The 14,703-nt window shown below is 39.4% G+C and overlaps 1 protein-coding gene across 1 annotated transcript in view; it reads right to left on the bottom strand.

Moving 5' to 3' along the window:
* LOC136771956 (ELKS/Rab6-interacting/CAST family member 1) overlaps positions 1 to 14,703 on the bottom strand; it is a 315,148-nt gene that overhangs the window by 189,697 nt on the left and 110,748 nt on the right. The window contains exons 8-10 of the mRNA XM_066724547.1: positions 13,026 to 13,163; positions 8,773 to 8,913; positions 2,964 to 3,104 (exon numbers count right to left, since the gene is read on the bottom strand). Of these exons, the coding sequence (XP_066580644.1) occupies positions 2,964 to 3,104; positions 8,773 to 8,913; positions 13,026 to 13,163 (420 nt within the window). The remainder of the gene's footprint in view (positions 1 to 2,963; positions 3,105 to 8,772; positions 8,914 to 13,025; positions 13,164 to 14,703) is intronic.

A 14,703-nucleotide genomic window follows, 5' to 3' on the forward strand; every position in this document is an offset into this window, starting at 1 on the left:
TTTTTCCAAGAGGTTTCTGATGAAGTGTTTGAAAACAAAACTAAGGCAACTCAAGGATTTTTTGGTTGAGTTGTTTTCCCAAATAATATTTCACATGGTCTGTAGAGGAAGGCCAGAAGGCTAACATGTCACTTGTTTAATAAATGTCTGATAGCTTGAAATTGTAAAATGACCTTTTCGAAATTTCTAATCCCATAGCAAGGTGCCGTAGTTAATTGTTGTTTTTAAAGCACGGAACACAACTGCCTTTCCAATTCCATTATATATATTTTTTCTTTGCTTTTATTTCTTCTCACTCTAGACAGGCCTATAAAGGTACATACGGCAGTAAAATCACCGCGTATGTGCTTCTGGAAAGATGCCGACCACTCTGATGAGGGGATTTAAAGAATAGAAAATAAGAAAAATTGTGGATTTTGGAAGAGGTGATATTGATTCTGGCAGCCCTGTAAGAATTTAAGCTCTCCAATTATGAAATGAAGCACACACTTTCCTCCATTGTCATTCCTTAAAAAATATATCTATAATTCTAAAATTGTTGGAGAAGGAAAACTTTTCAAATTTTTCTGCCCTAACAGAAGATTGGAGGAAAAGGAAAGCAGAACAGGAAGCACTTCCCTGGGGGTCTGTTCCCGTAGAGAATTTGCACAACAAAGAGAATGTTAAAATGGATCTTTACAAAGGACGCAATAGCACAAATTGTTCTTATTCTACTTTTTCTTTTAAGTTATACACTGACAAATTCAAGAATGGGATAGATTGATGCAGAGGAAACTGACTGTTTCTCCATTCCATAATCCATGGTCAAGGCCAATGTAGATGAAAATACTTGTATTGTGACGGATGGGAGCAAAAATGTTTCGATTGAAGGCGAATAGTATAAATAGAAAACTAAAGCAAAAGAAAAAAATATTTGACAAGAGTCACAAGTTATAGAACATCTCATCCATAGCAAGATGTACCATATTTGCAACAAATGTCAAGTTTCTGTTCTTTTTTAATCTTTTTAACAGATACTGTATAATGAAGAACAGAAGTGTTTTTAGCAGCATACAGTAACACTATGGTTTTATTAGCATGCAAAATGAAAATATCCCTTGAAGCTCACAGGGATTCATATGATGTAGCTGGGATAATTCCTCTTCAAATTGCTGGTACACAAATTCAGGACACCTTGTTTCCTCCCGATGAACCCCACTACAAATAATCTTTGCGACTGTAGTGGGGTTGTTCATGCACTCTAAAACATTGATGGATCATTGCATTTGGCCTTTATGAGGATTTCTCAGATTCCACAAAGCTGGGGGAAAGGACAGGTGTCTTGAATTTGCCAGGCTTACTTACCCAGTTAGAAAAAGTTTTTGAAGACAGTCCCTGGTAATAAAAACAAAACAGTATACTAAATAAATGTCTTGAGGGGACACAAAGGCTCTTCCACAATAAATTAAACGTAAAGCTTATAGATGAGCTTGAACCAATCAGAGCTTGGTTGTTCAATGAAAGCATCAGTTAACCAGTCTCCATTTCTCGCTTTCAACAGCAATAATTTAATTCATTCGATGGTAAATGCCTGAGGCTGCAAATGAAGGCCTCTGTCGCTCCATTGACGATGGGTTACGTTCTTGCTACAGTCACTAAACAAGGAGGACCTAATGGCACAAGTCTAGCGCACGCAGATAGACAAACGGACACAAAGGAGTAAAGGGCAGGTGCAGGACTGACTCATGCAAAAACACAAACACTCCCCAACCCCGACCCCAACCCCAACCCCAACTCATCCCACTCCCAGCATGAGACAGACTGAGCTGGCAGTGGCGATTTCAGACCAGGATGCACTTACAAGTTTGGAGGGATGGCCTGACATGAGCTCAGTGTGCTTGAGGAAAGAACAGACGGGGGGGGGCAGAAGGAGGGGAGGGAAGGGAAGGGAAGGGAAGGAGAAAGAGGGAGGCAAACACAAAGAGAAACAATGAAGAAAAAAAAATATTGGTTTACATCAACCGGAAATAAAGATATGCAGTAATTGACACATGATATTACAGGATAGGGAGACACTTACTCAGCGTTTTTACACGCACAATGCAAAGAATAAAACTGTTACTGTGCCGTACCCGGAGACGCAATAGTCTGGCACAGAAAAACCTGTCTTTTTTTCTCCAAAATACCTACTGTATCCAGACATTTATAAGGATGTTGAACGATTTAAAACAGATCACATAATAAACCTTCGATTCCCCAGCTCCTTTATGACCCTTTGAGTTTTATACTAGCTGCTTCTGTTTCTGTGACATTTGCTTGCCAGTCCAGCCTATATAAATCTATCAGACTTGCCTGGAATTAAAAGCACAGTAGCACTGGTAAAAGTACCTGTGCTTGGTAGATCTTTCTTTTACATTCCTTGTAAAAGAAAGAAGAAAAACTCCATCATACACTGCCTGGACTTTGTAGGCTTGTGGACTCTGTAACCCAAGCCCGTTTCTCTACACAGACTCTAATGCGGACTTATGGTAGGAAGGCAACTCCGTGACAAGACCAACTTTCAGACCGGCCGGGTCCCTCATTCTGCCTTGACCACCGGTAGGAACAAATTCCATCAGAAGGGTGCGTGGGCAAGCAAAGCTCTAGGTGTTGCTCAGAACTGCATCCCCTAAACTCTCCCATGGCTGACCTTTCTCTCCAAAAGGAGCTAAGATGCTGAAATCCCATCACCACCACCCCCCCAACTCAAATGCATTCATATGACTTTCTGCATTAGGAAGCCACATAGCTTTGTGTGAGTGGGAAGGAGAAATGTGTCCCAGTCTTAGAACTTCGAAATGATCAACTTTTGAACAAATCATCATACCTTGAAAACTTCCAAGACTACGATTTACATGTACCTTCCTCTACAGAATCCATCTAACTTAATCGGTCTGTTTTTACACCACCTGAACTAGATGTGAGATTCTACAGCACAGCGCTACCTTCTTGAGTTGGTTTTCCATTTTGATGCACTCTTCCTTCTTCTGCTCCAGGGCAATCTCCAGACTCTTCAGCTTAGAGTCTTTCTTCAGACCAGAGGAAGCCAGGGAGGACGCGTGTTCCTTCAGGTCCAACAGAGATGTCTGAGAGGGCACATAGAGACAAGACGAGTCAGAAATTAATGAGAAACTAAATTGGTTACAAGGATATACAAGACGGGGCTTGTTATTTATTTAAAAACTAAACCTGGTATTAATAATTTGGAAAACGACTAACAAATACAGTGCTTTAACAGATGTGGACAAATAGAAATCCTTTCTTCCGACAGGCCTCACTCATTGATCTGTGTTCCTGAAGGCCTTCCAATAGGCATACTGTCCTTACAAAGAACTTGACTCAAATTCAAGACTAAAGCAACTTATTTTTGTATTTGTTTTACTTATATTGATTTTAACCCCCAGGTAAAGGGGAGATCTGTTACTCTGCAAATGGCATTTCCCAGGTGCACATTAATGCATCTGAGCTAAAACTGTCTCTTCAGCTGCACAAAGCCACTTCAGTGTTTTCAGAGCCCAGGCTTACCATATTTCAAACAAAAGGGCCTCATTCTTAAAACAATATCTGTGACACATATCATCCTTGTATTTCTGGAGCAATTAATAATACATTTCTCAATCTTAATTATCATTAGCTGCCCACATTGTAAGGTTTCACACGAACAGAAATTGTGCGATAACATCGTTAGCAGGTCATGATTTTTGCAACTGCAGAAAGAATTTGATCGAGTCACTCTCTCCAGTTGGTTTTCATGTGCTTGGAGCTGATGAAATCTTGGCAAAAGTTTATTTCAACGTTTGTGATTTCCATTCAGTATGAATTTTTGCCATGGCTCTGCTGTGCTATAGGAGAACCCAGCTCATTTATAAGATGGGAAACTAAATGACTAAATGTCCTCCCATTTTGTCATTAACAAATATAAACCCATGATATTATGAACATTTTAAAAGACTGGAGTAATCTTTTGATACAGTTTTCAGGAAAAATATCCAGCGTTTAATACCCTCATCTAAGCAGTTCTGACCGTTTTCCACTCCACAGAATCACATGGTTTCAGCTCATGTATGATGCCAACTACATCAATCGTGCTGTAGCAAACACTCCAATAACGTAATGCTCTTCTACATAAGACACCGTACTGATGTTTCCTATTACCTATACTTTTTTCTCATTCGTTAAACTATTTAAATAGGAATTTTCCATAATCAGTGCTTTCTAGATATTTGTCCTTCTACCAAGACACATTTTCCCTGAGAACGTACAGTAATGTGAACCAGTTGTAGGCTATACCTCACCAAACTCAATTAGAAAACCTTAGTCTCCAAGTAGGGTGAAAATTACCTTTTGTTTCCACCAAGGAAAATAATTTGTTTTGGTGAAAGAGACCATTAATCTAATTATGGCCTCCCCAAAAACTTGTCATCATCTTGAATTAGCTATACTAGGATGGAGCCCATGACTTACATTGTAAGTCTTTTGCACTGACTTTCTAAATCGAAATTGGTTCCATTTAGGTACTAGGCATATGTGAACCATGCGATTACATCCATGAAAACCCAACACCTGTTGCAATTTAAATAAAATTTAAATTTTCCTTCTGTTAATCCCTCCGTAATGTTCTAGACTGGGATAAAAAATAAAAATAAACGGACAATAAGCTCATAATCTTGGATTGTTTATGTAAGTCAATATGACTGGAACTATGCATCAGTATTCATGGAGAAAACGTTTTTACATAGCTGTCTTATTATTAATAAACTACTATTACAAGGTCTTTCTACATATGTAAATATACTATCTTAACAAATCTATTAATAGCACCTCTCTGAAGAAGAGGTACACAAATGAGGAGTCTCAAGCATTTAGTAGTCAATGATGCATTGTCAGAGCTGGGACAGTAAAGTTACACAGGACGAGTCAGGAACTGAAGTAAATAGGGGGTGACTCTGGTTGAGCTGAATAGCTGTCTGAATTAGAATGAACGTCATGAGAAAAAACACACCACAGTACCATCAATCCCTGCAATTCACGGCACATCTCTTACCGACCACAGTCAGCGAGGAAACTAACTAAAGATGTTTACAAAAACATCTGCACTCTTTCTGAAGCGAGCATGGGAGGGGGGAGTGGGTACGTCTCTGCGCACGCACACACAGGCCGGGACCATTTCTTCATGTCATATAGCGCACCAGACAGCAGAGAGGAATGCAGGAATCAAAAGGCAAAGAAAAAAAAAAAAAAAACGAAAATCAAACCGTTCCTTTATTTATTTTTATATTAACTATATTTTATATTAATATTTTAATATTAATATAAATATTTTATATTTTTATATTAACTGTTCACTTTGTGTCCCCGGGATTGAAATTCCCAATTTTTGGACCACTAAGTTTACAGTGTGTCAAGTGTTTCAAAGCATATTTCACTATGGATGATAATGGGTTTTCAGGGCTGTGGTATGTAAACAAATCTTACCACTTAGCCAGATTTGGGTTCAAAGTAAGGATTGTTTTTATTTTCCTCCATGAGTAAACCAAAATATAAGTCCCATACTAGAGTAAGAGTTGGGGGGGAGGAAAAAAAAAAAAAAAAAATCAATAACAGCTTTGGGGTATAATTTCTTTTCACAGTAAACAAATATGAACCATCGGATTTCTAACTCTTGACCAAGCAACGTGGCATACAGAGTGTCTCAATTAAATAAACGTTTAAGGATATTTTGCAGACCAGTCTTCTGCACAAATATGGCCAACTCTACACAATGAAAAAATAACACTTCACCGTGTAATTGCAGCCAAAAAATCCTAATCACTTCTTAAAGTAAAATCTGGCCATTTCAATCCATGTCAAGACCAGACAAATTATATCAATTTAAATTAATGCATTTGGGGGGCAGATGAATCAAAGCACCAGAAGATCTCTCTAATAAGTAAGAATGTGAAAAAAAAGAAAAGAAAATCCAGCTCAGACAGGCTAGAGGCAGTAAAAATACAGAGCTGTGCGGAAGATGAACCTTAACAGGTTTGCTACTAGACCGTTTTACTTTTCTGTTTCAATTAACAGAACATAAGAAAAGATTTACTGTCAACATTAAATGTAGGTAGTGAAAAAATACCCTATAGGTAGGAGGTAGGGACATCAAAATAGAAATGAGACGAACCACAGAATATGCTGGCAAAGTTTCAGCTTCTGTAGCAATGCACAGTGTATGCAGGCAAAGGCTCAATATTGAAGTTGGGTAGCAAGGGGGGGAAGAAGGGGGGAAGAAGGGGGGGGGGGAGGGGGGGGAGAAAGGAGAGGTTCTTTCGAGAAGAGGCTGTCTCAGTGCTCGGATCAGAGAATCAATCTTCCTGTCAGGACACCGGCTCCGGCACAAACTGATCGTGGCTGATTTTTTCATTTGAAGCTGCATGCATCACACCACAACATGGTACTGAAAGACGGATGGCTTCTTCAAGTTTCAGAGAAAACCATGGCAGTCTTTCTTTTATCTTTTTACACTTTTGTATTAATTTTTTTGCTCAAGGTGCAGCTGGCTACATAAAGGGCAACCGCTCTTATAATTCCACAGGGAGCATCGTCTTGCCCCTCGACAGCACAACTCGAAAGACTTCACTTTTCATTATTGAGGCTGTAATTACAGTATACCATGTAGACAATCTCAACACAAAATAATTTCACATGACAAGAGGTTTGCTTCACTTTTGTTTCTTATGTAAGGAACTGACACAGCTTTCCAGGCATATGCTGGGAGTCAGAGAAGTTCAAACTAACAGCGTCTGCTTTTTGACTGACTGATACATAAAAATTACTCTTATGAAACACTAACTCTTTCTCTGTCACTCATATTTTGCAGGTTAAGGTGAACTGAAACACTGATACAGTGAGGGAAAAAAGTATTTGATCCCCTGCTGACTTTGTACGTTTGCCCACTGACAAAGAAATGATCAGTCTATAATTCTAATGGTAGGTGTATTTTAACAGTGAGACAGAATAACAACAAAAAAATACAGAAAAACGCATTTCAAAAAAGTTATACATTGATTTGCATGTTAATGAGGGAAATAAGTATTTGACCCCTTCGACTTAGTACTTGGTGGCAAAACCCTTGTTGGCAATCACAGAGGTCAGACGTTTCTTGTAGTTGGCCACCAGGTTTGCACACATCTCAGGAGGGATTTTGTCCCACTCCTCTTTGCAGATCCTCTCCAAGTCATTAAGGTATCGAGGCTGACGTTTGGCAACTCGAACCTTCAGCTCCCTCCACACATTTTCTATGGGATTAAGGTCTGGAGACTGGCTGGGCCACTCCAGGACCTTAATGTGCTTCTTCTTGAGCCACTCCTTTGTTGCCTTGGCTGTGTGTTTTGGGTTATTGTCATGCTGGAATACCCATCCACGACCCATTTTCAATGCCCTGGCTGAGGGAAGGAGGTTCTCACCCAAGATTTGACGGTACATGGCCCCGTCCATCGTCCCTTTGATGTGGTGCGGTTGTCCTGTCCCCTTAGCACAAAAACACCCCCAAAGCATAATGTTTCCACCTCCATGTTTGACGGTGGGGATGGTGTTCTTGAGGTCATTCCTCCTCCTCCAAACACGGCAAGTTGAGTTGATGCCAAAGAGCTCGATTTTGGTCTCATCTGACCACAACACTTTCACCCAGTTCTCCTCTGAATCATTCAGATGTTCATTGGCAAACTTCAGATGGGCCTGTACATGTGCTTTCTTGAGCAGGGGGACCTTGCGGGCGCTGCAGGATTTTAGTCCTTCACGGCGTAGTGTGTTACCAATTGTTTTCTTGGTGACATTGGTCCCAGCTGCCTTGAGATCATTAACAAGATCCTCCCGTGTAGTTCTGGGCTGATTCCTCACCATTCTCATGATCATTGAAACTCCACGAGGTGAGATCTTGCATGGAGCCCCAGACCGAGGGAGACTGACAGTTATTTTGTGTTTCTTCCATTTGCAAATAATCGCACCAACTGTTGTCACCTTCTCACCAAGCTGCTGGCGATGGTCTTGTAGCCCATTCCAGCCTTGTGTAGGTCTACAATCTTGTCCCTGACATCCTTGGATAGGTCTTTGGTCTTGGCCATGGTGGAGAGTTTGGAATCTGATTGATTGATTGCTTCTGTGGACAGGTGTCTTTTATACAGGTAACGAGCTGAGATTGGGAGCACTCCCTTTAAGAGAGTGCTCCTAATCTCAGCTCGTTACCTGTATAAAAGACACCTGGGAGCCAGAAATCTTGCTGATTGATAGGGGATCAAATACTTATTTCCCTCATTAACATGCAAATCAATTTATAACTTTTTTGAAATGCATTTTTCTGGATTTTGTTGTTGTTATTCTGTCTCTCACTGTTAAAATACACCTACCATTAAAATTATAGACTGATCATTTCTTTGTCAGTGGGCAAAGGTACAAAATCAGCAGGGGATCACATACTTTTTTCCCCTCACTGTATATATTATATTTTTCCCCCCAAGAGTTATTTGAGGGTCTGTTTTACAAAAAGAATGATACTACTAAATACAAACTCGAATTGCTTCAGGGGTGTGTCCTATAAGACTTCAAAGACTTATTAACCAGGGCTTTAAAGTGGACTATAGGAGTAAGATATTCACCTGTACAGAGCTATTGCCGTGTCAAGTCACATATGATAGTGTGTCACTCAAGCGCAGCCCCAGACAGGCCTTCAAGCCATTCCTTCCCACCTCCTGCAGTGGCTGCACAACCCTGCATACCCACCTCCCTATCAGACAGATCTCCCTGCAGCAGGCTGAGCTTCTCCTTCAGCTCCTTCAGCTCCTTCTTGTTGCTGTCGAGCTCCTCCGTCTTCTCACGCTCGTCTCGGTCTCGCTGGTCCTTCAGACGCTCGATGATGCGCTCCTGTAGGTGTGGAGGGCGAGAGAGGGCCAGGCAATCAGTCAGCACCAACTTCATTCCCACAGTCACACGCACTCACACTCCACTCCACTTCAGACTAGAAGCTACAGTCACAGCACGTAGGGCCAATATTAAAAACTGTCAGTCTTCCGCTCAGGAAAGAACAGCCTCTTGTGCAAGCCATGTCTATCTTAACTTCAATGTAAACTTTTCAGAGATGTCATCACATAATTCATAAAGTGAAAGTGGAACTTTATTCTGTGGAGTGAAAAACACTAACATGAAAATCTTCAGAAAACAGTAAATTTCCCTTCAAAAAACTATTATAATAATGATAATAATAATAGTAATGATAATGGGCAGATTTTATTGTGGAAACACTTGCCTCACTTTGCACTGAACTCAGGAACTTTGATGAAGTTTAATGAACAGAAAGCACTGCAAAGCTTTCTGGCTTTGACTCCAACAATCATACTACTAATAAGGAATTAATAATAAGGAAATGAGAAGAGCAAACGCAGGCTGCAGAATTGTATTCACATGGCATTATTAATGAAAAATCACAACAGCTTGTCAGACCTGGGGTGTTGACATTTTATAATTAGAAAAGAAATGTATAACTTTTCAACAGTGAATGACTTCGTATAGTATATATAGTTATTTTTAATACATTAATAAAACTATTCCAGGTGTATTTACATGGGAATAACCTATGCATAACCATTCATATTACTGTAGTCTCTGATGGGTTTATTTGCTGCTCTTCAAAGAATTACTGCATTTGTTGTGAACTTCAACATAATACAATTAATTACTCTGGTGTAGGATAAAGCCACACTTTAAAACTATCAGAGAAAAAAAGATGAATCTGAAAAAGAATGAAAAAATAACTACTAACTGAGTAATGTATGACAAATGGGGTGACAATTTAACGAGATGATATAATTTATCAGCACTAACGAATTACCATTTGGAAACGCATTTAATTTCTTCTGTGATGGAGAAGTGCTGAGAAGCTATGCAGTCAAGCTAGGAAATGTACAGGTGGTGTTTTCAGGAGAATCCACTTCAGCAGATACAAATTGCGATTATTAAATGCTTAGCAGCATCAAAGGTTCCAATTTTTAATCTTAAGCATGTGGCATAAAATCACTGTCAAAAACATTCATATGCATCGTAAGACAACGCCAAAAAAAACATACAATTCAGTATTTGTATGCACACAAACAAACAAAAAATGTGTATGTCCAAATATATTTGTAAACTCATCTCTAAGCAACTTGAAAGAGCCTGAGCAAATCTGCCCAAAACTATGGAAATAAATTGCATAAAGATGGTGCGCAAAGTTGGTAGAGACATACCCAATAAGACTGCTGTAATTGCAGCCAACAGTTGATGTGTCATAATACTTTAAATATTTCATTGTATATTTCAGTTTAGTTCTTGCTGATATTTACAGTAACTTCTTGCCCTTAGAAGTCTTCAATACTAAGTTAAAAAAAATGTATATGCATCATTTTGTAATTTCACTAATTTGCATGAAGAGAAAAGTAATTGATCAACGCATACTACCAGTGCGCTCATGTATGGCTGTGAAACCTGGTCAGTTAATGCAAAAATGCTACAGAAACTGCAGGCGACATGAAGAAGCATGGAAAGATATATGTTAGGAATAACAAGAAGAGTCAAGAAAGAGAAATGAATGGATCCAAGAAAAAAAAATGTGAAGTCATTAAAAGAGTGAAAATTATTTGAGAAAATGGCACTGGACCAGACACACTGCTAGTTATTGAATGGATACCAAGAGACTAACAAAGACCTAGAAGCCAAACACATAAAAGATGGGAGGATGAAATCATACACTTTGCAGGCGTGACATGGAAAAAGAGAAGCTGTAGATTGAAGCAAGTGGAAACATCTTAGGGAGGCCTTCATCCTGCAGTGGACTGATCTCGATTAACCCATGCATGTAAACGTCCACATTTTTTCCAGCTAATGCCTGGGACATCATTTTGACTGTTATTTCAGTCTTTGCAAGTTATGGTCATAAATCCACTTCATAGGATCTGTGCACTTGTGTGGATATGAGATGCTTAATGAATGCGTGTTGTCATTTGAGTATTAAAATTTTGTGGAACATACATTTTTTGTTAAGTCATAGTATACCCTTTCGACACATACGAATGCATATACATACGAAGTGGCAATCTGGAGATGAATCTTGGACACGCATACACATTTTTTGGATAGGGATTTTACTCCATATCAGTACACCAAGTGTTTCATGAATTCTCATGTAGAATAATTTGTATGTTGCATATCAAAATGGAAGGGGGAAACCTGCTGCTACCAGTTTCAGATGAACTGATGTCCAACTCTGCCTCAGACTGGGTCTAATATGGCAACATCTCCAGCTTTTACCCAAAGTAGAGTTTCGTTTGGGTTTGGAAATCCCATTGGTTCTAACGCAACAAGTAAACTTAGAGCTCCAGCGTGAAGCAGGTTGGTGTATTACCCCCACTCCCGCCTCGGCATGCATGCAGGTCTGTGCGGTAAGAACCCAGCTGAACAGAGGAGCTCCGTTTTTCACACCCATGACCCTGAACAATAACCCCGCTGGCAGCGACTGAAGCATTCCTCGCATTTCACACCGCGGCCACAAAAACGCGGCCCGGCATTTATTAAAAGTGACAGAGGGGAGCGACCCCTGCCACCGCCGTTTGAGAGCAGGTCAAGCGCGCAGTGATGTTTAGGGAATTATTCATCGAGCCAGTTGACAGGACAATACATTCTTGTGTCACCGAGAGGAGGGCTTGTCTGCCGCGCCAAAATGGTCACGTGCCATTTTCAAGCAGGACTTCTTTTCGGGTAGATTTTTTCCACAATTTGTCAGGTTCCGAAGCTAAACGACAGCACTTTACCCAGACTACTATTGGATCACATTAACACCAGGTAACTGTTCTTTTGTCTTAGTTTTGTAAGCATAACCGCTCCTCCCAGCTCTCTGTGCTTCCCCACGAAGGGACCTCATTCATCAAAATGATAGATCCAGAATAACAACATGCTTCACTTGTTCTAATACAGCAATGTACTACACAGTTCTACTTTGCAATTAACACTCCCCCCCCCCATTTAAATAAAATAAAATGTTACACATAGCAGGAAATTCTATATTGCAAATGTTAAATCAGTATTTGTTTAGGTTTATTTCACGAGTAATTACCTTTAGGCAAGAAAAAAAAAAAATGACAATGCCGATAGTCAAAGAGTGTAGCTGAGCCTTTTTGAAAGACTCTGTTAAGAAAAGAAAAATGGGTCAGCCTGTTCAAAGAGGTCGGTCTTGTGAAGAAACAGAAATATGACTGCTGCGGCCGGGGGGTGACCCTGAGTGATGTATGACTGTGAGGCCTAGAGAGTGCAGTTCTTGACAGAGGTGTGTTGGACCAGTGTGAACTCTGGTAGCTAAAAGTGCTGAGGTTGTGACACTATAAAGTGCGATCGTTAGAGTTCATTTGTGCTCATGCATAGATCGATGGTTTTCATAAATATAAATATCTGTGACCTGCATTACATTTACACATAATACAAAATGCATGGATGCAGTATATGATTAGCTGAACCAATTCTAGATCAAAAGTTTGTGTGGAAATGTTCCATAGTTACAGACATTTCTTGGAGAAGGATATAAAGATAGCAGTTTTAGTATGAAAAGTGATTTCAAATATCCAGGTGGGCCCCTAAGGTACAAGAAACCCAAGAAACAAGTCGTGCACCTAACCTATGAAGTACTGTAGAGTATCAATAGAAATGTAATACCAGCCATCAGCCAGTGCTGCTCGTGTCATGCTGTTCTGTTACTATAGTAACTGCTGTGTTAACTTGTATATTGCGTCATGGTTCAAAAGCACAATATAAGCTAGGAAAATAAGGTATATACTTTGATCGCTGTACCAAACATCTTCGGACTTAAATAAGTGAATGTTTTTTTTGTTTGGTTTTTTACTTTGATGCAGATTTCTATGTAAAATAAAGTATAAACAAAAAACAAAAAAACAAAACAAGATGCTTTTTGTTTTTTATGAACTGTTGTGGGCAAGGGGCAAAAGGGCACTGACCTTCTCTGCCAGGGCCTCCTCCAGTGTGGTGAGGGCTGTGTCAGTGTTGGAGGTGTCGGCCTGCAGGGACTTCACCCGCTCCTTGAGGCTGCTCATCTGCTTCTCCTTGTCCCGCAGCTGCTCCTGAAGGTTTTCAATCTGCACAGCAACAAACAGGCCCAGTTAGGGTTAATTAAGTGTAAGACAACTCACCAGACAGCACAGCAAAGGCCTAGACAACACCGAGCCACATCCACCTTCAATATCACTATCATCACTAACAGTCCAAACATTGGCAACAAGACTTTGCTTCCTGTAGCAAAATGTGCATTTTCAGACATTATAAATGCAGTTTAAAGGTGGCAGGTGTAATAGGAGACCATGCAGGAATGGAAACCTGATACACATACATGTTGCACAGATTAATACGTTTCAAAATGTGTTTGTATTTTAATTTAGATTGTAAATAGTTATAAAAAATCTGAGACCAAGAGAGAGGGAGAGAGGGATAGTGAGGGGGAGAGGGATGGATGCCCCCCATCCCCAGTATTAGCTAGAAAGGTAGCTGAAGTATGTTTGGATTTAAAGGGAAAAAAAAAATCTTACAGTACAGCAGAAGCAGCTTTGAAAGTCATTCTTATAGACTTTCATTTGAATGTTCCACAATTTTGCAGCTTTAATCGAAAAGCTGTTCTTTGTAGCAAGTCCTTAATCACATTATCCATAAAGGTGAGTCGAACAAAGACACCTGCACATGAAGCTTTATTCAAAATACATTTTGATTCACCACACTACAGTATCCTGCTTAAACTGAGCTATACTTTGAAAACCTAAAACTACGAGTCAAGTCACGATCAGAAATCTTTAAGTCTTTATGACTGGTTTTGTTACATTTTTAGCACTAATATTAAAATAATAATCTTTCTGGCTTTCTACAGTGTGTTACAAAGTGAAAAATCATGTGAGTGTCTGTTGTGTTAACATTGCTGGTGAAATCAAATACTGCTGCTCTTCAAGAATGGGTTAAATTTCAGAAGTTAAAACGATAGTAAAATGTGTGAAATGATCAAACCCCTGTGATAAAACAAATTAAAATCATGATTAAGTATCAAAACTCTTTATTACTAAAGGTTCCAGGTTCTGTAAGGCTCCAGTGACTGTAATGTGATGAAAACTGTTTCAATAAGAAGCTCAAAAGACTAGGTCTATTGGTTCTTATTCACCATGGATAAGTGTGTCTGCCAAGAAATCCACTCTAAAATACATAAGTGAACGTATTATCTTAGTCAAAATGATCATGATCATAAGGACCTAAGGACATAAGGGAGGAAACCTATAATATATATACGATCAAGTTTACGTGTAGTTTGTGTGCCTTTCCATTTTATCATTAACAGGTTAGACTTTCACTAGCATTAACAGGATGCAAATGCCAGCTCACTATTTCATAGTTTTTTTTTATGGTTTGACTTAATGCACTAGTCGCATTACAGATGTTTTAATTATGGAAAAGTGAGATGAAAATAGTCCTTTAGAAGAAGAAAAAACAGTCAAGTTTCCGCAGCAGATTGTAGAAAAGATAGCGATGTGTAATATTGTATGACTTTAACAGGAAGGATGTTTTGGCAATGTTTTTCAAATAATAACAGAAAAAAAGCATGGCTGGTGGGAAAGCAAACAGTAATGTGATAATGAGTTT

This window comes from Amia ocellicauda, chromosome 15 (assembly GCF_036373705.1).
Source record: "Amia ocellicauda isolate fAmiCal2 chromosome 15, fAmiCal2.hap1, whole genome shotgun sequence".
Lineage (NCBI taxonomy): Eukaryota > Metazoa > Chordata > Actinopteri > Amiiformes > Amiidae > Amia > Amia ocellicauda.